Raw genomic sequence first — 23,754 nt, forward strand, 5'->3', positions numbered from 1 at the left:
ATGCTGTGTTGGCCTTTTTCTGGTGGAACAGGCTAACATAACCTTGGTTTTCATTGTGTTCAGAACACGTTTGTTCCCCTGCAAACCCGCTCCCTGATATTTCCCGGCTCTACTTGTAGATCTTGCTGTACCTGTTGAACCGATTGTATTGCTGTAGGAATTGCAGTATCACCTGCAAATATAGTAGCTTGAGCTTCAAGGTCGTTGGTGTACTAAGTGAAGAAGTGGCCCGAGGCAGCTCCCCTGCAGTATGTCAGTTAGATATGACTGTTTCCATTCAATGCTGCCTCCTTAAAACCATAATGCATTCATTTTGTCAAAATGATTTCATGATCCACTAAATCAAATGCTGCACTTGAAATCTAAAAATAGTACACCCACAAACCTGGCATTATCCATAGCATTGAGCCACTGGTCGGTCACGTCAACCAATGCAGTGGTAGTGGAATGGTTTGTGCGATAAGCATGCTGATCGGCTGTGATCAGATCCTCTTTCTCCATGACCTCCTATATTTGTCTCCTCACAATACCCTCCAATATCTTACTGAGTGAAGGGACTAGACTGATTGGTCGACTATGGGCAGGAGTAATGGATTCTTTGCTGTCCTTCAGGATTGGACACAGTTTAGCATGCTTCCATACATTTGGAAATGTCCCCTTTTCCAGTGACCAACTAAATATGTATTTCAGTGGAGCTGCAATCTGGGGAGCAGCATAGCGATGTAAAACATTGTCCATAAGACCATAACCTGTAGATTTACTATCGGGTAATGACCATCAGTAGCTTTAAATCCTCCTCCACTGACACCGTTTGTAGACTAAAAGAGCAGTTTTTTGGGGCAATAGCTTGTTTAGAGGAATGAAAGTTCACATTATCGCTCAGTAAATACATTTTCTTTGTCAAAAAATCTTGTTCTGCCGTCAACCTCCACACTAGATGGACATGATGAAATAGATGTAGCTCAGTTGGTAGAGCATGGCGCTTGTAACGCCAGGGTAGTGGGTTCGATCCCCGGGACCACCCATGTGTAGAATGTATGCACACATGACTGTAAGTCGCTTTGGATAAAAGCGTCTGCTAAATGGCATATATTATATATTATTATATTATTATATATAAGTAAGCCCTTCACTGTATTCTATACCTTTTTAAAAATATTTTTTACAACAATAAAAGCATTTTTGTTCAAAAAATATATATCTTATGATTTAATTTAACTACATAATTGCGTAGTGTTCTCTAATTCTGTCAATCAATTTCTAGTTTAAATTTGGCTGCTAAGACAATTTTCCATATTTCTTTGAGAATATGCCTCACCCAACGAGCCCCAACTGTACTCTTTCTGGCATTATGGTCCATTACCTCAGTGAGCAAATCAATAAAACATCCGGTAGAGTGATTTAAATCATCCTCTAGATAAATCGGCTCCCAGGGTACAGCAGCCAAATCATTTAGAAATAGCTCATGATTAAATGTCTTAACATTTCTCTTGACCACAAACCTTGGGGGTGTCTTTGCCACCTTGGTGTTCATGGTTATGGTCACAATGTTATGGTCTGTCCAGCCCACTGGCATTGATCTGGCTTTTAAGCATTAAGCAAAGGTATATTACAGAAGATAAGATTCATGTACGTGTCCGAACTGTGACCTAACTTAGTTGATGATCTAGTAGTATCATTAACCTGTTGTTTCAAACCACAACTCCCGGGACACATCATCAATTTAGTTCTATTTGAATTTCAATTTATATTAAAATGATCCAAGATAAATACATCTATGTTACTATCTGTGGCCCGGTCAAACCCAGTACATAAGTCATCCAGATAGGACACCTTAGAGCTAGGAGGTCTATACACACATCCTACCAATATGGCTGCCTCTATTTGACCTACATTAAGGTCACCCCTCTTCTTAAAAGGTATATGATTCTGAATTGCACAGAGCTACACCCCCACCATTCCTATTCCTGTCCTGATATAGTTGGATTAGAATGAGTCCCAATACAGTTGCCCCGTGATGTAAAGTTTATCCATCACCAAGGAGACTCGTTGGTTCAGGCAATGGGGGGGGGGGGGTGATCATTCATTCCAAAATGTTTCTGAGTTCTCTGCCCCTGCTCTTCGCCATTTCCTCTTTGCTTAAAATGTTCAAACAGTTGGCCTTACACATTCTATGGAGAAAGTGACATTACGCACAACGTCAGTGGGCAGTTTCAGTTGAGTTGACCTCGGGTCTCGGACTGTTTCCTCAAAGCTTCTGTCGTTGTCGTTCTCTGGTATCCCTGAAAAGATGAGATTGTCCCACATTGATCGACACTGTACATCAAGCAAGGTTTCGTTAAGTTGTTTGTTCTCCCTTTGCACCACCTCCACATTGCCATGAAGAGTCTACAGCACCTTTCAGCTCCACCTTGCTATGAATAGAGTCTACAGTACATTTCAGCTCCACATTGCTATGAAGTGTCTACAGCACCTTTCAGCTCCACATTGCTATGAATAGAGTCTACAGCACATTTCAGCTCCACATTGCCATGAAGAGTCTACAGCACCTTTCAGCTCCACATTGCCATGAAGAGTCTACAGCACCTTTCAGCTCCACATTGCCATGAAGAGTCTACAGTACATTTCAGCTCCACATTGCTATGAATAGAGTCTACAGCACCTTTCAGCTCCACATTGCCATGAAGAGTCTACAGTACATTTCAGCTCCACATTGCTATGAATAGAGTCTACAGCACCTTTCAGCTCCACATTGCCATGAAGAGTCTACAGCACCTTTCACCTCCACATTGCTATGAAGAGTCTACAGTACCTTTCAGCTCCACCTTGCTATGAATAGAGTCTACAGCACCTTTCAGATCCTTGTTCTCTTTCCTTAGATCATCAATCTGGCGTTGGCTGAATTCTCGACTGGCACATAATACATTGACGTCCTCTCGTAATATATCCAATATATCAAGTTTGGCAAGCCTTTCATTGATGGATTTCAGCAGGTCAACATCCATATCTGTAAACCTCTCACCACCCTCCTGATTTGCTGTCGTTAGACTCTAGTTCCGATTCTTCTCTGAGATTTTTGATTGGACAAAACTGTTAAGGAAGCAAAGCAACTCTGGATCATTCATTCTGTTGGGTGGAGATATATTCTGTACATGTGTGGGTAAGGGATAAAGACTGAGGTGTCACTATGGGAAAGTTTCAAATGACAACCTATTTTGTCCCAGGAATAAGGAATATAGGGTATAATTTGGGATGCAGTCTGAGGTTCTACTACAGTCCCTAGCATTCTTCTCGCCAATGTCCAGTCTCTTGACAACAAGGTTGATGAAATCCGAGCAAGGGTAGCATTCCACAGGGACATCAGAGACTGTAACGTTCTTTGCTTCACGGAAACATGGCTCACTGGAGAGACGCTATCGGAGTCGGTGCAGCCAGGTGGTTTCTCCACGCATTGCGCCGACAGAAACAAATATCTTTCTGGTAAGAAGAGGGGCGGGGGTGTATGCTTCATGGTTAACGAGACGTGGTGTGGCCACAACAACATACAGGAACTCAAGTCCTTCTGTTCACCTGATTTAGAATTCCTCACAATCAAATGTCGACCGCATTATCTACCAAGGGAATTCTCTTAGATTATAATCACAGCCGTATATATTCCCCCCCAAGCAGACACATCGATGGCTCTGAACGAACTTTATTTGACTCTTTGCAAACTGGAATCCATATATCCTGAGGCTGCATTCATTGTAGCTGGGGATTTTAACAAGGCTAATCTGAAAACAAGACTCCCTAAATTGTATCAGCATATTGATTGCGCAACCAGGGCTGGAAAAACCTTGGATCATTGCTATTCTAACTTCCGCGACGCACATAAGGCCCTGCCCCGCTCTCCTTTCAGAAAAGCTGACCACGACTCCATTTTGTTGATCCCTGCCTACAGACAGAAACTAAAACAAGAAGCTCCCGCGCTGAGGTCTGTTCAACGCTGGTCCGACCAATCTGATTCCACACTCCAAGATTGCTTCCATCACGTGGACTGGGATATATTTCGTATTGCATCAAACAACAACATTGACGAATACGCTGATTCGGTGAGCAAATTCATTAGAACGTGCGTTGAAGATGTCGTTCCCATAGCAACGATTAAAACATTCTCAAACCAGAAACCGTGTATTGATGGCAGCATTCGCGTGAAACTGAAAGCGCGAACCACTGCTTTTAATCAGGGCAAGGTGACCAGAAACATGACCGAATACAAACAGTGTAGCCATTCCCTCCGCAAGACAATCAAACAAGCTAAGCGTCAGTATAGAGACAAAGTAGAATCACAATTCAACGGCTCAGACACAAGAGGTATGTGGCAGGGTCTACAGTCAATCACGGATTACAAAAAGAAAACCAGCCCCGTCACGGACCAGGATGTCAGGCTCCCAGGCAGACTAAATATATTTTTTTGCCCACTTTGAGGACAATACAGTGCCACTGACACGGCCCGCAACCAAAACATGTAAAACATGTGGACTCTCCTTCACTGCAGCCGACGTGAGGAAAACATTTAAACGTGTCAACCCTCGCAAGGCTGTAGGCCCAGACGGCATCCCCAGCCGCGCCCTCAGAGCATGCGCAGACCAGCTGGCTGGTGTGTTTACGGACATATTCAATCAATCCCTATCCCAGTCTGTTGTTCCCACATGCTTCAAGAGGGCCACCATTGTTCCTGTTCCCAAGAAAGCTAAGGTAACTGAGCTAAATGACTACCGCCCCGTAGCACTCACTTCCGTCATCATGAAGTGCTTTGAGAGACTAGTCAAGGACCATATCACCTCCACCCTACCTGACACCCTAGACCCACTCCAATTTGCTTACCGCCCAAATAGGTCCACAGACGATGCAATCTCAACCACACTGCACACTGCCCTAACCCATCTGGACAAGAGGAATACCTATGTGAGAATGCTGTTCATCGACTACAGCTCGGCATTTAACACCATAGTGCCCTCCAAGCTCGTCATCAAGCTCGACCCCGCCCTGTGCAACTGGGTACTGGACTTCCTGACGGGCCGCCCCCAGGTGGTGAGGATAGGCAACAACATCTCCACCCCGCTGATCCTCAACACTGGGGCCCCACAAGGGTGCGTTCTGAGCCCTCTCCTGTACTCTCTGTTCACACGACTGTGTGGCCACGCACGCCTCCAACTCAATTATCAAGTTTGCGGACGACACAACAGTGGTAGACTTGATTACCAACAACGACGAGACGGCCTACAGGGAGGAGGTGAGGGCCCTCGGAGTGTGGTGTCAGGAAAATAACCTCACACTCAACGTCAACAAAACTAAGGAGATGATTGTGGACTTCAGGAAACAGCAGAGGGAACACCCCCTTTTCCACATCGATGGAACAGTAGTGGAGAGGGTAGTAAGTTTTAAGTTCCTCGGCGTACACATCACAGACAAACTGAATTGGTCCACCCACACAGACAGCATCGTGAAAAAGGCGCAGCAGCGCCTCTTCAAACTCAGGAGGCTGAAGAAATTCGGCTTGTCACCAAAAGCACTCACAAACTTCTACAGATGCACAATCGAGAGCATCCTGTCGGGCTGTATCACCGCCTTGTACGGCAACTGCTCCGCCCACAACCGTAAGGGTCTCCAGAGGGTAGTGAGGTCTGCACAACGCATCACCGGGGGCAAACTACCTGCCCTCCAGGACACCTACACCACCCGATGTCACAGGAAGGCCATAAAGATCATCAAGGACAACAACCACCCGAGTCACTGCCTGTTCACCCCGCTATCATCCAGAAGGCGAGGTCAGTACAGGTGCATCAAAGCTGGGACCGAGAGACTGAAAAACAGCTTCTATGTCAAGGCCATCAGACTGTTAAACAGCCACCACTAACATTGAGTGGCTGCTGCCAACACACTGACTCAACTCCAGCCACTTTAATAATGGGAATTGATGGGAAATTATGTAAAATATATCACTAGCCACTTTAAACAATGCTACCTAATATAATGTTTACATATCCTACATTATTCATCTCATATGTATACATATATACTGTACTCTATATCATCTACTGCATCTTTATGTAATACATGTATCACTAGCCCCTTTAACTATGCCACTTTGTTTACATACTCATCTCATATGTATATACTGTACTCAATACCATCTACTGTATCTTGCCTATGCCGCTCTGTACCATCACTCATTCATATATCTTTATGTACATATTCTTTATCCCCTTACACTTGTGTCTATAAGGTAGTAGTTTTGGAATTGTTAGCTAGATTACTTGTTGGTTATTACTGCATTGTCGGAACTAGAAGCACAAGCAATTCGCTACACTCGCATTAACATCTGCTAACCATGTGTATGTGACAAATAAGATTTGATTTGATTTGATTACACCCTGACCCCTGGTCGAACCCTATAGGAAATCACCTCTTCTGGAAAAGGTTGTTTACTATACTCTCCCCTCTCTCCAATTAACTTTTCCCTCCTCCTCACCCCAACCTCCCCCTCCCCACCCCTTTATGACGGATACCAGCCCAGCTGTGGGGAGTCATAAAGTAAATGAGGTATTGTTGGCCGATACCATGGACTGTGTCTCGGCATTGCTCCCGAGTGGCACAGCGGTCTAAAGCACTGCATCTCAGTGCTAGAGGTGTCAATACAGACTGGTTCGATACCAGGCTGTATCACAACCGACCGAAATTGGGAGTCCCATAAGGTGGCGCACAATTGGCCCAGTGTTGTCCGGGTTAAGGTTTGGCCGGGGTAGGCCATCTTTGTAAATAAGAATTTGTTCTTAACTGACTTGCCTCGTTAAATTTTTAAAAAACAGAGAGGGGCTGGGCTCTGGGCTTCCCGGCAGCGATGAGGCACAGCATCTGTGAACGATCGTCTCTCCCCATAAACACAGATTAGCATTTTTATTAGCATATCTAGACTCTGGCTGAGTGAAGTGGATTATTTACTGCCCCCCACCCGCCTCCATTTCCCAGTGTCCACTGGGACTGGAAGAGAGATCACACTTTCTTCCTGTGGAAAAACAACCTTATCTGATAGTTTATAGGTCAGTCAACACTCGCTTATCAAATGCTGTGGTCAGAACATAGTACCGTTGAAATTCAGTTAGTGTTGAGTCTTCCATAGTGAGGTTCAGTTAGTGTTGAGTCTTCCATAGTGAGGTTCAGTTAGTGTTGAGTCTTCCATAGTGAGGTTCAGTTAGTGTTGAGTCTTCCATAGTAAGATTCAGTTAGTGTTGAGGCTTCCATAGTGACGTTCAGTTAGTGTTGAGGCTTCCATAGTGAGGTTCAGTTAGTGTTGAGGCTTCCATAGTGATGTTCAGTTATTAAGGTTCAGTTAGTGTTGAGTCTTCCATAGTAAGGTTCAGTTAGTGTTGAGGCCTCCATAGTGAGGTTCAGTTAGTGTTGAGGCTTCCATAGTGAGGTTTAGTTAGTGTTGAGGCTTCCATAGTGAGGTTCAGTTAGTGAGGTTCAGTTAGTGTTGATGCTTCCATAATGAGGTTCAGTTAGTGAGGTTCAGTTAGTGTTGAGTCTTCCATAGTGAGGTTCAGTTAGTGTTGAGTATTCCATAGTGAGGTTCAGTTAGTGTTGAGGCTTCCATAGTGAGGTTCAGTTAGTGTTGAGGCTTCCATAGTGAGGTTCAGTTAGTGTTGAGACTTCCATAGTGAGGTTCAGTTAGTGAGGTTCAGTTAGTGTTGAGGCTTCCATAGTGAGGTTCAGTTAGTGTTGAGGCTTCCATAGTGAGGTTCAGTTAGTGAGGTTTAGTTAGTGTTGAGGCTTCCATAGTGACGTTCAGTTAGTGTTGAGGCTTCCATAGTGAGGTTCAGTTAGTGAGGTTCAGTTAGTGTTGAGGCTTCCATAGTGATGTTCAGTTATTAAGGTTCAGTTAGTGTTGAGGCTTCCATAGTGAGGTTCAGTTAGTGAGGTTCAGTTAGTGAGGTTCAGTTAGTGTTGAGGCTTCCATAGTGAGGTTCAGTTAGTGAGGTTCAGTTAGTGTTGAGGCTTCCATAGTAAGGTTCAGTTAGTGTTGAGGCCTCCATAGTGAGGTTCAGTTAGTGAGGTCCAGTTAGTGTTGAGTCTTCCATAGTGAGGTTCAGTTAGTGTTGAGGCTTCCATAGTGAGGTTCAGTTAGTGTTGAGTATTCCATAGTGAGGGTCAGTTAGTGTTGAGGCTTCCATAGTGAGGTTCAGTTAGTGTTGAGACTTCCATAGTGAGGTTCAGTTAGTGAGGTTCAGTTAGTGTTGAGGCTTCCATAATGAGGTTCAGTTAGTGAGGTTCAGTTAGTGTTGAGGCTTCCATAGTGAGGTTCAGTTCGTGTTGAGGCTTCCATAGTGAGGTTCAGTTAGTGTTGAGTATTCCATAGTGAGGTTTAGTTAGTGTTGAGTCTTCCATAGTGAGGATCAGTTAGTGTTGAGGCTTCCATAGTGAGGTTCAGTTAGTGAGGTTTAGTTAGTGTTGAGGCTTCCATAGTGATGTTCAGTTAGTGTTGAGGCTTCCATAGTGAGGTTCAGTTAGTGAGGTTCAGTTAGTGTTGAGGCTTCCATAGTGATGTTCAGTTAGTGAGGTTCAGTTAGTGTTGAGGCTTCCATAGTGACGTTCAGTTAGTTTTGAGTCTTCCATAGTGAGGTTCAGTTAGTGAGGTTCAGTTAGTGTTGAGGCTTCCATAGTGAGGTTCAGTTAGTGAGGTTCAGTTAGTGTTGAGGCTTCCATAGTGAGGTTCAGTTAGTGTTGAGGCTTCCATAGTGACGTTCAGTTAGTTTTGAGTCTTCCATAGTGAGGTTCAGTTAGTGTTGAGACTTCCATAATGAGGTTCAGTTAGTGAGGTTCAGTTAGTGTTGAGTCTTCCATAGTGAGGTTCAGTTAGTGTTGAGGCTTCCATAGTGATGTTCAGTTAGTGTTGAGGCTTCCATAGTGAGTTTCAGTTAGTGTTGAGTCTTCCATAGTGAGGTTCAGTTAGTGTTGATGCTTCCATAGTGAGGTTCAGTTAGTGTTGAGTCTTCCATAGTGAGGTTCAGTTAGTGTTGAGTCTTCCATAGTGAGGTTCAGTTAGTGTTGATGCTTCCATAGTGAGGTTTAGTTAGTGTTGAGGCTTCCATAGTGACGTTCAGTTAGTGTTGAGGCTTCCATAGTGAGGTTCAGTTAGTGAGGTTCAGTTAGTGTTGAGGCTTCCATAGTGATGTTCAGTTATTAAGGTTCAGTTAGTGTTGAGGCTTCCATAGTGAGGTTCAGTTAGTGAGGTTCAGTTAGTGTTGAGGCTTCCATAGTGAGGTTCAGTTAGTGAGGTTCAGTTAGTGAGGTTCAGTTAGTGTTGAGGCTTCCATAGTGAGGTGCAGTTAGTGAGGTTCAGTTAGTGTTGAGGCTTCCATAGTGAGGTTCAGTTGGTGAGGTTCAGTTAGTGTTGAGGCTTCCATAGTAAGGTTCAGTTAGTGTTGAGGCCTCCATAGTGAGGTTCAGTTAGTGAGGTCCAGTTAGTGTTGAGTCTTCCATAGTGAGGTTCAGTTAGTGTTGAGGCTTCCATAGTGAGGTTCAGTTAGTGTTGAGTATTCCATAGTGAGGGTCAGTTAGTGTTGAGGCTTCCATAGTGAGGTTCAGTTAGTGTTGAGACTTCCATAGTGAGGTTCAGTTAGTGAGGTTCAGTTAGTGTTGAGGCTTCCATAATGAGGTTCAGTTAGTGAGGTTCAGTTAGTGTTGAGGCTTCCATAGTGAGGTTCAGTTCGTGTTGAGGCTTCCATAGTGAGGTTCAGTTAGTGTTGAGTATTCCATAGTGAGGTTTAGTTAGTGTTGAGTCTTCCATAGTGAGGATCAGTTAGTGTTGAGGCTTCCATAGTGAGGTTCAGTTAGTGAGGTTTAGTTAGTGTTGAGGCTTCCATAGTGACGTTCAGTTAGTGTTGAGGCTTCCATAGTGAGGTTCAGTTAGTGAGGTTCAGTTAGTGTTGAGGCTTCCATAGTGATGTTCAGTTAGTGAGGTTCAGTTAGTGTTGAGGCTTCCATAGTGACGTTCAGTTAGTTTTGAGTCTTCCATAGTGAGGTTCAGTTAGTGAGGTTCAGTTAGTGTTGAGGCTTCCATAGTGAGGTTCAGTTAGTGAGGTTCAGTTAGTGTTGAGGCTTCCATAGTGAGGTTCAGTTAGTGTTGAGTCTTCCATAATGAGGTTCAGTTAGTGTTGAGTCTTCCATAGTGAGGTTCAGTTAGTGTTGAGGCTTCCATAGTGAGGTTCAGTTAGTGAGGTTCAGTTAGTGTTGAGGCTTCCATAGTGAGGTTCAGTTAGTGTTGAGGCTTCCATAGTGACGTTCAGTTAGTTTTGAGTCTTCCATAGTGAGGTTCAGTTAGTGTTGAGACTTCCATAATGAGGTTCAGTTAGTGAGGTTCAGTTAGTGTTGAGTCTTCCATAGTGAGGTTCAGTTAGTGTTGAGGCTTCCATAGTGATGTTCAGTTAGTGTTGAGTCTTCCATAGTGAGTTTCAGTTAGTGTTGAGTCTTCCATAGTGAGGTTCAGTTAGTGTTGATGCTTCCATAGTGAGGTTCAGTTAGTGTTGAGTCTTCCATAGTGAGGTTCAGTTAGTGTTGAGTCTTCCATAGTGAGGTTCAGTTAATGTTGAGTCTTCCATAGTGAGGTTCAGTTAGTGTTGATGCTTCCATAGTGAGGTTCAGTTAGTGAGGTTCAGTTAGTGTTGAGGCTTCCATAGTGATGTTCAGTTATTAAGGTTCAGTTAGTGTTGAGGCTTCCATAGTGAGGTTCAGTTAGTGTTGAGTATTCCATAGTGAGGGTCAGTTAGTGTTGAGGCTTCCATAGTGAGGTTCAGTTAGTGTTGAGACTTCCATAGTGAGGTTCAGTTAGTGAGGTTCAGTTAGTGTTGAGGCTTCCATAATGAGGTTCAGTTAGTGAGGTTCAGTTAGTGTTGAGGCTTCCATAGTGAGGTTCAGTTCGTGTTGAGGCTTCCATAGTGAGGTTCAGTTAGTGTTGAGTATTCCATAGTGAGGTTTAGTTAGTGTTGAGTCTTCCATAGTGAGGATCAGTTAGTGTTGAGGCTTCCATAGTGAGGTTCAGTTAGTGAGGTTTAGTTAGTGTTGAGGCTTCCATAGTGACGTTCAGTTAGTGTTGAGGCTTCCATAGTGAGGTTCAGTTAGTGAGGTTCAGTTAGTGTTGAGGCTTCCATAGTGATGTTCAGTTAGTGAGGTTCAGTTAGTGTTGAGGCTTCCATAGTGACGTTCAGTTAGTTTTGAGTCTTCCATAGTGAGGTTCAGTTAGTGAGGTTCAGTTAGTGTTGAGGCTTCCATAGTGAGGTTCAGTTAGTGAGGTTCAGTTAGTGTTGAGGCTTCCATAGTGAGGTTCAGTTAGTGTTGAGTCTTCCATAATGAGGTTCAGTTAGTGTTGAGTCTTCCATAGTGAGGTTCAGTTAGTGTTGAGGCTTCCATAGTGAGGTTCAGTTAGTGAGGTTCAGTTAGTGTTGAGGCTTCCATAGTGAGGTTCAGTTAGTGTTGAGGCTTCCATAGTGACGTTCAGTTAGTTTTGAGTCTTCCATAGTGAGGTTCAGTTAGTGTTGAGACTTCCATAATGAGGTTCAGTTAGTGAGGTTCAGTTAGTGTTGAGTCTTCCATAGTGAGGTTCAGTTAGTGTTGAGGCTTCCATAGTGATGTTCAGTTAGTGTTGAGTCTTCCATAGTGAGTTTCAGTTAGTGTTGAGTCTTCCATAGTGAGGTTCAGTTAGTGTTGATGCTTCCATAGTGAGGTTCAGTTAGTGTTGAGTCTTCCATAGTGAGGTTCAGTTAGTGTTGAGTCTTCCATAGTGAGGTTCAGTTAATGTTGAGTCTTCCATAGTGAGGTTCAGTTAGTGTTGATGCTTCCATAGTGAGGTTCAGTTAGTGAGGTTCAGTTAGTGTTGAGGCTTCCATAGTGATGTTCAGTTATTAAGGTTCAGTTAGTGTTGAGGCTTCCATAGTGAGGTTCAGTTAGTGAGGTTCAGTTAGTGTTGAGGCTTCCATAGTGAGGTTCAGTTAGTGAGGTTCAGTTAGTGAGATTCAGTTAGTGTTGAGGCTTCCATAGTGAGGTTCAGTTAGTGAGGTTCAGTTAGTGTTGAGTCTTCCATAGTGAGGTTCAGTTAGTGTTGAGGCTTCCATAGTGAGGTTCAGTTAGTGTTGAGGCTTCCATAGTGAGGTTCAGTTAGTGAGGTTCAGTTAGTGTTGAGGCTTCCACAGTGAGGTTCAGTTAGTGTTGAGGCTTCCATAGTGAGGTTCAGTTAGTGTTGAGTCTTCCATAGTGAGGTTCAGTTAGTGTTGAGGCTTCCATAGTGAGTTTCAGTTAGTGTTGAGTCTTCCATAGTGAGGTTCAGTTAGTGTTGAGTCTTCCATAGTGAGATTCAGTTAGTGTTGAGGCTTCCATAGTGAGGTTCAGTTAGTGTTGAGGCTTCCATAGTGAGGCTCAGTTAGTGTTGAGACTTCCATAGTGAGGTTCAGTTAGTGTTGAGGCTTCCATAGTGAGGTTCAGTTAGTAAGGTTCAGTTAGTGTTGAGGCTTCCATAGTGAGGTTCAGTTATTAAGGTTCAGTTAGTGTTGAGTCTTCCATAGTGAGGTTCAGTTAGTGTTGAGGCTTCCATAGTGAGGTTCAGTTAGTGTTGAGGCTTCCATAGTGAGGTTCAGTTAGTGAGGTTTAGTTAGTGTTGAGGCTTCCATAGTGAGGTTCAGTTAGTGAGGTTCAGTTAGTGTTGAGGCTTCCATAGTAAGGTTCAGTTAGTGAGGTTTAGTTAGTGTTGAGGCTTCCATAGTGAGGTTCAGTTAGTGAGGTTTAGTTAGTGTTGAGGCTTCCATAGTGAGGTTCAGTTAGTGAGGTTCAGTTAGTTTTGAGGCTTCCATAGTGAGGTTCAGTTAGTGAGGTTCAGTTAGTGAGGTTCAGTTAGTTTTGAGGCTTCCATAGTGAGGTTCAGTTAGTGAGGTTCAGTTAGTGAGGTTCAGTTAGTCTTTTGAGGCTTCAGTTAGTGAGGTTCAGTTAGTGAGGTTCAGTTAGTGAGGTTCAGTTAGTGAGGTTTAGTTAGTGTTGAGGCTTCCATAAGGAGGTTCAGTTAGTGTTGAGGCTTCCATAGTGAGGTTCAGTTAGTGAGGTTCAGTTAGTGTTGAGGCTTCCATAGTGAGGTTCAGTTAGTGAGGTTTAGTTAGTGTTGAGGCTTCCATAGTGAGGTTCAGTTAGTGAGGTTCAGTTAGTGTTGAGGCTTCCATAGTGAGGTTCAGTTAGTGAGGTTCAGTTAGTGTTGAGGCTTCCATAGTGATGTTCAGTTATTAAGGTTCAGTTAGTGTTGAGGCTTCCATAGTGAGGTTCAGTTAGTGAGGTTCAGTTAGTGTTGAGGCTTCCATAGTGAGGTTCAGTTAGTGAGGTTCAGTTAGTGAGATTCAGTTAGTGTTGAGGCTTCCATAGTGAGGTTCAGTTAGTGAGGTTCAGTTAGTGTTGAGGCTTCCATAGTGAGGTTCAGTTAGTGAGGTTCAGTTAGTGTTGAGGCTTCCATAGTAAGGTTCAGTTAGTGTTGAGGCCTCCATAGTGAGGTTCAGTTAGTGAGGTTCAGTTAGTGTTGAGTCTTCCATAGTGAGGTTCAGTTAGTGTTGAGTCTTCCATAGTGAGGTTCAGTTAGTGTTGAGGCTTCCATAGTGAGGTTCAGTTAGTGTTGAGTATTCCATAGTGAGGGTCAGTTAGTGTTGAGGCTTCCATAGTGAGGTTCAGTTAGTGTTGAGACTTCCATAGTGAGGTTCAGTTAGTGAGGTTCAGTTAGTGTTGAGGCTTCCATAATGAGGTTCAGTTAGTGAGGTTCAGTTAGTGTTGAGGCTTCCATAGTGAGGTTCAGTTCGTGTTGAGGCTTCCATAGTGAGGTTCAGTTAGTGTTGAGTATTCCATAGTGAGGTTTAGTTAGTGTTGAGTCTTCCATAGTGACGTTCAGTTAGTGTTGAGGCTTCCATAGTGAGGTTCAGTTAGTGAGGTTTAGTTAGTGTTGAGGCTTCCATAGTGACGTTCAGTTAGTGTTGAGGCTTCCATAGTGAGGTTCAGTTAGTGAGGTTCAGTTAGTGTTGAGGCTTCCATAGTGATGTTCAGTTAGTGAGGTTCAGTTAGTGTTGAGGCTTCCATAGTGACGTTCAGTTAGTTTTGAGTCTTCCATAGTGAGGTTCAGTTAGTGAGGTTCAGTTAGTGTTGAGGCTTCCATAGTGAGGTTCAGTTAGTGAGGTTCAGTTAGTGTTGAGGCTTCCATAGTGAGGTTCAGTTAGTGTTGAGTCTTCCATAATGAGGTTCAGTTAGTGTTGAGTCTTCCATAGTGAGGTTCAGTTAGTGTTGAGGCTTCCATAGTGAGGTTCAGTTAGTGAGGTTCAGTTAGTGTTGAGGCTTCCATAGTGAGGTTCAGTTAGTGTTGAGGCTTCCATAGTGACGTTCAGTTAGTTTTGAGTCTTCCATAGTGAGGTTCAGTTAGTGTTGAGACTTCCATAATGAGGTTCAGTTAGTGAGGTTCAGTTAGTGTTGAGTCTTCCATAGTGAGGTTCAGTTAGTGTTGAGGCTTCCATAGTGATGTTCAGTTAGTGTTGAGTCTTCCATAGTGAGTTTCAGTTAGTGTTGAGTCTTCCATAGTGAGGTTCAGTTAGTGTTGATGCTTCCATAGTGAGGTTCAGTTAGTGTTGAGTCTTCCATAGTGAGGTTCAGTTAGTGTTGAGTCTTCCATAGTGAGGTTCAGTTAATGTTGAGTCTTCCATAGTGAGGTTCAGTTAGTGTTGATGCTTCCATAGTGAGGTTCAGTTAGTGTTGAGGCTTCCATAGTGAGGTTCAGTTAGTGTTGAGGCTTCCATAGTGAGGTTCAGTTAGTGAGGTTCAGTTAGTGTTGAGGCTTCCACAGTGAGGTTCAGTTAGTGTTGAGGCTTCCATAGTGAGGTTCAGTTAGTGTTGAGTCTTCCATAGTGAGGTTCAGTTAGTGTTGAGGCTTCCATAGTGAGTTTCAGTTAGTGTTGAGGCTTCCATAGTGAGGTTCAGTTAGTGTTGAGGCTTCCATAGTGAGGTTCAGTTAGTGTTGAGGCTTCCATAGTGAGTTTCAGTTAGTGTTGAGTCTTCCATAGTGAGGTTCAGTTAGTGTTGAGTCTTCCATAGTGAGGTTCAGTTAGTGTTGAGGCTTCCATAGTGAGGTTCAGTTAGTGTTGAGGCTTCCATAGTGAGGTTCAGTTAGTGTTGAGGCTTCCATAGTGAGGTTCAGTTAGTGTTGAGGCTTCCATAGTGAGGTTCAGTTAGTAAGGTTCAGTTAGTGTTGAGGCTTCCATAGTGAGGTTCAGTTATTAAGGTTCAGTTAGTGTTGAGTCTTCCATAGTGAGGTTCAGTTAGTGTTGAGGCTTCCATAGTGAGATTCAGTTAGTGTTGAGGCTTCCATAGTGAGGTTCAGTTAGTGAGGTTTAGTTAGTGTTGAGGCTTCCATAGTGAGGTTCAGTTAGTGAGGTTTAGTTAGTGTTGAGGCTTCCATAGTGAGGTTCAGTTAGTGAGGTTCAGTTAGTTTTGAGGCTTCCATAGTGAGGTTCAGTTAGTGAGGTTCAGTTAGTGAGGTTCAGTTAGTTTTGAGGCTTCCATAGTGAGGTTCAGTTAGTGAGGTTCAGTTAGTGAGGTTCAGTTAGTTTTGAGGCTTCCATAGTGAGGTTCAGTTAGTGAGGTTCAGTTAGTGAGGTTCAGTTAGTGAGGTTTAGTTAGTGTTGAGGCTTCCATAATGAGGTTCAGTTAGTGTTGAGGCTTCCATAGTGAGGTTCAGTTAGTGAGGTTCAGTTAGTGTTGAGGCTTCCATAGTGAGGTTCAGTTAGTGAGGTTTAGTTAGTGTTGAGGCTTCCATAGTGAGGTTCAGTTAGTGTTGATGCTTCCATAGTGAGGTTCAGTTAGTGTTGAGGCTTCCATAGTGAGGTTCAGTTAGTGTTGAGGCTTCCATAGTGAGGTTCAGTTAGTGTTGAGGCTTCCATAGTGAGGTTCAGTTAGTTTTGAGGCTTCCATAGTGAGGTTCAGTTAGTGAGGTTCAGTTAGTGAGGTTTAGTTAGTGTTGAGGCTTCCATAGTGAGGTTCAGTTAGTGAGGTTCAGTTAGTTTTGAGGCTTCCATAGAGGTTCAGTTAGTGTTGAGGCTTCCATAGTGAGGTTCAGTTAGTGAGGTTCAGTTAGTGAGGTTCAGTTAGTGTTGAGGCTTCCATAGTAAGGTTCAGTTAGTGTTGAGGCTTCCATAGTGAGGTTCAGTTAGTAAGGTTCAGTTAGTGTTGAGGCTTCCATAGTGAGGTTCAGTTAGTGTTGAGGCTTCCATAGTGAGGTTCAGTTAGTGAGGTTCAGTTAGTGTTGAGGCTTCCATAGTGAGGTTCAGTTAGTGTTGAGTCTTCCATAGTGAGGTTGAGGTTTAGTTAGTGTTGAGGCTTCCATAGTGAGGTTCAGTTAGTGTTGAGGCTTCCATAGTGAGGTTCAGTTAGTGTTGAGGCTTCCATAGTGAGTTTCAGTTAGTGTTGAGGCTTCCATAGTGAGGTTCAGTTAGTGTTGAGGCTTCCATAGTGAGTTTCAGTTAGTGTTGAGTCTTCCATAGTGAGTTTCAGTTAGTGTTGAGTCTTCCATAGTGAGGTTCAGTTAGTGTTGAGTCTTCCATAGTGAGGTTCAGTTAGTGTTGAGGCTTCCATAGTGAGGTTCAGTTAGTGTTGAGGCTTCCATAGTGACGTTCAGTTAGTGTTGAGACTTCCATAGTGAGGTTCAGTTAGTGTTGAGGCTTCCATAGTGAGGTTCAGTTAGTAAGGTTCAGTTAGTGTTGAGGCTTCCATAGTGAGGTTCAGTTATTAAGGTTCAGTTAGTGTTGAGTCTTCCATAGTGAGGTTCAGTTAGTGTTGAGGCTTCCATAGTGAGATTCAGTTAGTGTTGAGGCTTCCATAGTGAGGTTCAGTTAGTGAGGTTTAGTTAGTGTTGAGGCTTCCATAGTGAGGTTCAGTTAGTGAGGTTTAGTTAGTGTTGAGGCTTCCATAGTGAGGTTCAGTTAGTGAGGTTCAGTTAGTTTTGAGGCTTCCATAGTGAGGTTCAGTTAGTGAGGTTCAGTTAGTGAGGTTCAGTTAGTTTTGAGGCTTCCATAGTGAGGTTCAGTTAGTGAGGTTCAGTTAGTGAGGTTCAGTTAGTTTTGAGGCTTCCATAGTGAGGTTCAGTTAGTGAGGTTCAGTTAGTGAGGTTCAGTTAGTGAGGTTTAGTTATTGTTGAGGCTTCCATAATGAGGTTCAGTTAGTGTTGAGGCTTCCATAGTGAGGTTCAGTTAGTGAGGTTCAGTTAGTGTTGAGGCTTCCATAGTGAGGTTCAGTTAGTGAGGTTTAGTTAGTGTTGAGGCTTCCATAGTGAGGTTCAGTTAGTGTTGATGCTTCCATAGTGAGGTTCAGTTAGTGTTGAGACTTCCATAGTGAGGTTCAGTTAGTGTTGAGGCTTCCATAGTGAGGTTCAGTTAGTGTTGAGGCTTCCATAGTGAGGTTCAGTTAGTTTTGAGGCTTCCATAGTGAGGTTCAGTTAGTGAGGTTCAGTTAGTGAGGTTTAGTTAGTGTTGAGGCTTCCATAGTGAGGTTCAGTTAGTGAGGTTCAGTTAGTTTTGAGGCTTCCATAGTAAGGTTCAGTTAGTGTTGAGGCTTCCATAGTGAGGTTCAGTTAGTGAGGTTCAGTTAGTGAGGTTCAGTTAGTGTTGAGGCTTCCATAGTAAGGTTCAGTTAGTGTTGAGGCTTCCATAGTGAGGTTCAGTTAGTAAGGTTCAGTTAGTGTTGAGGCTTCCATAGTGAGGTTCAGTTAGTGTTGAGGCTTCCATAGTGAGGTTCAGTTAGTGAGGTTCAGTTAGTGTTGAGGCTTCCATAGTGAGGTTCAGTTAGTGTTGAGTCTTCCATAGTGAGGTTGAGGTTTAGTTAGTGTTGAGGCTTCCATAGTGAGGTTCAGTTAGTGTTGAGTCTTCCATAGTGAGGTTCAGTTAGTGTTGAGTCTTCCATAGTGAGGTTCAGTTAGTGTTGAGGCTTCCATAGTGAGGTTCAGTTAGTGTTGTAGCTTCATGGCTGCCTCTGTGTTCTTTATTAAGTTTGTCTGTCTGCAGGTCCCCAGGCAAATCAGATCGATTGGATCTCTGTGACCCCTCAGTGGTTTATCAATGACTGGGAAATGACAAGCCTGGTTAAATCACATCACTCTTTCTGCTCTGGACTGTACTAATACAGTCAGACATACAGCGATACTGATACAGTTGCTGTGTGTGAGACACACCGGCTTCTCTGTGTGTGACTGTGTGTGTTTCCTCCCTAGTCAGCAGTTTGCCTGAAAAGCTATTTTGGTCCAGATGGTTCAGATCATTTTCAAGTGCTGCAAATCTAGAAGTGTCAAGTAAAAAGTTAACACTAAATACATTTTTTTTTAAAATTCTCTCTCCTTTTATCCAACCTAATTCTCTTCCCTCTGTTCCTGCCACCCACCCCCTCCCTCCCCCCTTCTCTCTCCCTCTGTCTTTTTCTTTCCATCTCCCTCCTCTCTGCAGGCAGCATAGTGTACCTGGGGATGATGATGGGGGCATTCTTCTGGGGGGGTCTGTCGGACAAGGTGGGCCGTAAACAGTGTCTGCTTATCGCTATGTCGGTCAACGGCTTCTTCTCCTTCCTCTCCTCCTTCGTCCAGGGGTACGGCATGTTCCTCTTCTGCCGCATGCTCTCCGGCTTCGGGTGAGTGTTGTCTGATTTGTTCTGTTCTATCATATTCTATTATGTTCTACTATTCTAAAATACTCTACTCTTGTCTACTGTACTCTACTCTGTTGTGTTCTATTCTATTCTATTCTACTATACTATACTATACTATACTATACACTGTTCTATTCTATTCTACTATACTATACTATAATATACACTGTTCTATTCCATTCTACTATACTATACTATACTATACTATACTATACTATACTATACTATACTATACTATACTATACTATACTATACTATACTATACTATACTATACACTGTTCTATTCTATTCTACTCTATTACAGTCCTTTATATTGTGGCTTGCCACTGTCTTGAAAAACAGTTCATTTCCCTTCGCTCTTCCAGAACACCATTAAGTTCTACTAAATTGTTCTTGAATTACTCTCCATCACCAATAGTCTTCCATGGTGACATTGTGTTCTACTTGGTTGAGAGTCTCTCTATCTCTAAATCTCTATATATCTCTATATCTCTCTCTAAATCTCTATATCTCTATATATCGCTATATTTATCTCTATATCTCTATCTCTCTCTACAGTATATCTCTCTATATCTCTCTCTATATATCTCTATATATTGCTATATCACTCTACAGTATATCTCTCTATATTTCTATATCTCTCTAAATCTCTCTATTTCAATTCAATTCAATTCAATTCAAGGGCTTTATTGGCATGGGAAACATGTGTTAACATTGCCACAGCAAGTGAGGTAGATAATATATAAAGTGAATATATAAAGTGAAATAAACAATAAAAATGAACAGTACATTTTCAGTATAAACAGTATTTCTCTATTTCTCTATATCTCCCTGTATCTCTATATATCTCTCTATATAGATCTCTCTCTATCTCTTTATCTCTCTATATATCTATATCGCTCTATATCTCCCTATATCTCTCTATATCACCCCATGTCTCTCTATATCTCTCTATAGCTCTATATCTCTCTCTAGCTCTCTAAATCTCTATCTCTCTATATATTTATCTAATCTCAATCTCTCTATGTCTCTCTATCTGTCTATATCTCTCTATCTTTCTGTAACTATCTCTTTATATCTCAATCTATCTATCTATCTATCTATCTATCTATCTATCTATCTATCTATCTATCTATCTATCTATCTATCTATCTATCTATCTATCTATCTATCTATCTATCTATCTATCTATCTATCTATCTATCTATCTATCTATCTATCTATCTATCGCTCTTTATCTCTCTGTCTCTCTATATATGTCTGTATCTCTATATCTCTATACATCTCTATATATCTCTCTATATCTCTATATCTCTATATATCTCTCTATATCTCTATATATCTCTCTATCTCACAATATCTCTATATCTTTCTAAATCTCTACATCTCTATATATCTCTCTATATCTCTATATATGTCTGTATCTCTATATCTCTATATCTCTATATATCTCTCTATATCTCTATATCTCTATATATCTCTCTATCTATCTCTCTATATCTCTATATCTCTATATATCTCTCTATATCTCTATATATCTCTCTCTCTAAATCTCTATATCTCTATATATCTCTATCTCTATATATCTCTCTATATCTCTATATATCTCTCTATATCTCTCTATATCTCTCTATATCTCTATATCTCTCTCTATATCTCTATATATCTCTATATCTCTCTATATCTCTATATATCTCTCGATCTCTCTAAATCTCTATATCTCTATATATCTCTATATCTCTATATCTCTATATATCTCTATATATCTCTATATATGTCTGTATCTCTATATCTCTATATCTCTATATCTCTATATATCTCTATCTCTCTCTATATCTCTCTCTGTTTCTCCCAAAAACAATTCCCCTATGGGGACAGCCAAAGAACCCTTTTGTAATCCTTTTCTCTAAGGGTGTAGTCCTCCAAAGTCAGAGAACAGGACAGGAGGTTTTTCTAACTGTCTGGCATCAGCCCATCCCCTGAGTGGGAGACAGAGAGAAACACAAATGTTAGCTAAACATTCACAGCAGACTAAATGTCCTTAAGTTTCTGTTTTATGACTGATTAAAAGTTGGTTCATAGGTCACAAGATGTGTCAGACTTTGACAGTGGAAGGAAAATAGTTTTTTTTTTGTCCTCAGTAAATAAAAATAAAAAACATTGCTAAGATGTATTGGTCAAAACTGAAGTCACATTGTCAAAACTCTTCACACAGTCAGCGAAACAGAAGTGTATGTGGACCAAACTGTAAATCATTTTCCATTGCTTTCAAAATGCATCCAATGACCACATTCTCAAAATCCATGAACTCTTTTCTCATTCAGACTCCACCACCTGCTAAACTACATATTTGCAGCACTTGTTGTAAAATGCTAACACACTCTTTCCAAAACTGTTAAAAACACATTCAAAACAGAATGATGGAAAATGTTGTGCATTTCTGCAGTAACGAGATTGAAACATATAGAACATTTCAGCAGAATATTGAATCATTCCGAACACAGCTGATTTCATCTGAAAGCCGACCCATGTGTCCTGTTTTTAGTCTCGTTAACAAACAGACAAAAGAGGACGGCTTCGGGAATGATTTAGCTTGGAAACATGGATCAAGGAAGACAGATTGGTGGGGAAAGAAGAGTGGCAGGGAGAGGGAGACAGGTTGGTGGGGAGAGAAGAGTGGCAGGGAGAGGGAGACAGGTTGGTGGGGAGAGAAGAGTTGCAGGGAGAGGGAGACAGGTTGGTGGGGAAAGAAGAGTGGCAGGGAGAGGGAGACAGGTTGGTGGGGAGAGAAGAGTGGCAGGGAGAGGGAGACAGGTTGGTGGGGAAAGAAGAGTGGCAGGGAGAGGGAGACAGGTTGGTGGGGAAAGAAGAGTGGCAGGGAGAGGGAGACAGGTTGGTGGGGAAAGAAGAGTGGCAGGGAGAGGGAGACAGGTTGGTGGGGAGAGAAGAGTGGCAGGGAGAGGGAGACAGGTTGGTGGGGATAGAAGAGTGGCAGGGAGAGGGAGACAGGTTGGTGGAGAAAGAAGAGTGGCAGGGAGAGGGAGACAGGTTGGTGGGGAGAGAAGAGTGGCAGGGAGAGGGAGACAGGTTGGTGGGGAGAGAAGAGTGTCAGGGAGAGGGAGACAAGTTGGTGGGGAGAGAAGAGTGGCAGGGAGAGGGAGACAGGTTGGTGGGGAAAGAAGAGTGGCAGGGAGAGGGAGACAGGTTGGTGGGGAGAGAAGAGTGGCAGGGAGAGGGAGACAGGTTGGTGGGGAGAGAAGAGTGGCAGGGAGAGGGAGACAGGTTGTTGGGGAAAGAAGAGTGGCAGGGAGAGGGAGACAGGTTGGTGGGGAGAGAAGAGTGGCAGGGAGAGGGAGACAGGTTGGTGGGGAGAGAAGAGTGGCAGGGAGAGGGAGACAGGTTGGTGGGGAGAGAAGAGTGTCAGGGAGAGGGAGACAAGTTGGTGGGGAGAGAAGAGTGGCAGGGAGAGGGAGACAGGTTGGTGGGGAGAGAAGAGTGGCAGGGAGAGGGAGACAGGTTGGTGGGGAGAGAAGAGTGGCAGGGAGAGGGAGACAGGTTGGTGGGGAGAGAAGAGTGGCAGGGAGAGGGAGACAGGTTGGTGGGGAGAGAAGAGTGGCAGGGAGAGGGAGACAGGTTGGTGGGGAAAGAAGAGTGGCAGGGAGAGGGAGACAGGTTGGTGGGGATAGAAGAGTGGCAGGGAGAGGGAGACAGGTTGGTGGGGAGATAAGAGTGGCAGGGAGAGGGAGACAGCGTGGAGGACAAAGGAGAGGAAGACCAAGAGCGGTGGTCACTGATGAGATAAGGGCCACAATTATTGACCATGTTGTAAACCGTGGTCTCTCTTTGAGAGGCCGGTTTAATGGTGCAACCAAATCTGCAGCGTTCAACAGTTGCATCAATAGTACACATTTACCGGCAAAACAACAGCTGAGATGTGCATCCTTCAATGGTAATTGAACTACATATTACAGTACAATACAGTATGTTCACATTTTTACATGTACTGACATTCTGAAATATATTGATTTGTTTAGTCTTTTTCAGTAGGATCCAAAGGTTGCCTCCCACAGGAGGGAGAGGCAGAATATTATCAGATGTGCAGGAAATTGCCATTGTTGACATGGTAAATGGCAACAATAAAATAAAACTGTGGGAAATTCGGGACAGAGTGCTGGCCGACAATATCACTATTGGGAATGTGAATACGGTCGGCACAACAATTTCCAGAGTCCTAGAGAAACATAAAATAAGCATGAAACAGTTGTACACTGTACCCTTTGAGAGAAATGGTGAACGTGTGAAAGAACTCTGGTATCAACATGTCCAGGTAAGATGTCTGTTCAATAACCAAACAGGGCACATACCCAGCTAAACATAATGTAAAGTACTGTACATCTGTCTATTTACTGTATTTTAGAGAGTAATGGAGATGACAGTATGTGCAGTTTGCCTGGCTTTCATCTTTGTGGATGAAGCTGGATTCAACCTGGCAAAAACACGCCGCAGGGTAAGAAATGTGATTGGACAGAGAGCAACCGTGGATGTCCCAGCCCAGAGAGGCGCTAACATCACAATGTGTGCTGCACTGTCCAATGATGCTTTTCTGTTACACAAACCACTCATTGGCCCCTACAATTCAGAGAGGCTCATTTATTTTCTGGATGACCTGCATAATCGGCTTGTGCCAGCGGAGGAGAGAGGGGCAAGAAACTATCCCCCACAACGAAGGTAGGGGAACGTGGCATTCCACCACTCTGCTGCAGTCAGACTGATTTGCTGCACATCCCAGGATGTCAGTATTATTCCTGCCTCCACACTCCCCCCTTCCTAAACCCCATAGAGAAGTGTTTCTCTGCGTGGAGGTGGAAGGTTTATGACCAACATCCACATGACCAGATGTCCTCACTGGATATGAATGCTGGGTGTGGAGACATTCCAGGAGATACTTTCCAAGATGCATCGCCAGAGACGACAAAAGATGTGATGTTGATGAGAACTTGTGGCTAAATGCAGGAGAGAGA

The 23,754-nt window shown here is 43.2% G+C and overlaps 1 protein-coding gene across 1 annotated transcript in view; it reads left to right on the forward strand.

The window, feature by feature from the left end:
- The window catches only part of LOC124006658 (synaptic vesicle glycoprotein 2C-like), an 82,588-nt gene that overhangs the window by 31,946 nt on the left and 26,888 nt on the right, over window positions 1–23,754 (forward strand). Inside the window, exon 3 of the mRNA XM_046316706.1 lies at window positions 18,534–18,714. Within this exon, the coding sequence (XP_046172662.1) occupies window positions 18,534–18,714 (181 nt within the window). The remainder of the gene's footprint in view (window positions 1–18,533; window positions 18,715–23,754) is intronic.

This window comes from Oncorhynchus gorbuscha, linkage group LG20, assembly GCF_021184085.1.
Source record: "Oncorhynchus gorbuscha isolate QuinsamMale2020 ecotype Even-year linkage group LG20, OgorEven_v1.0, whole genome shotgun sequence".
Taxonomy (NCBI): Eukaryota; Metazoa; Chordata; class Actinopteri; order Salmoniformes; family Salmonidae; genus Oncorhynchus; species Oncorhynchus gorbuscha.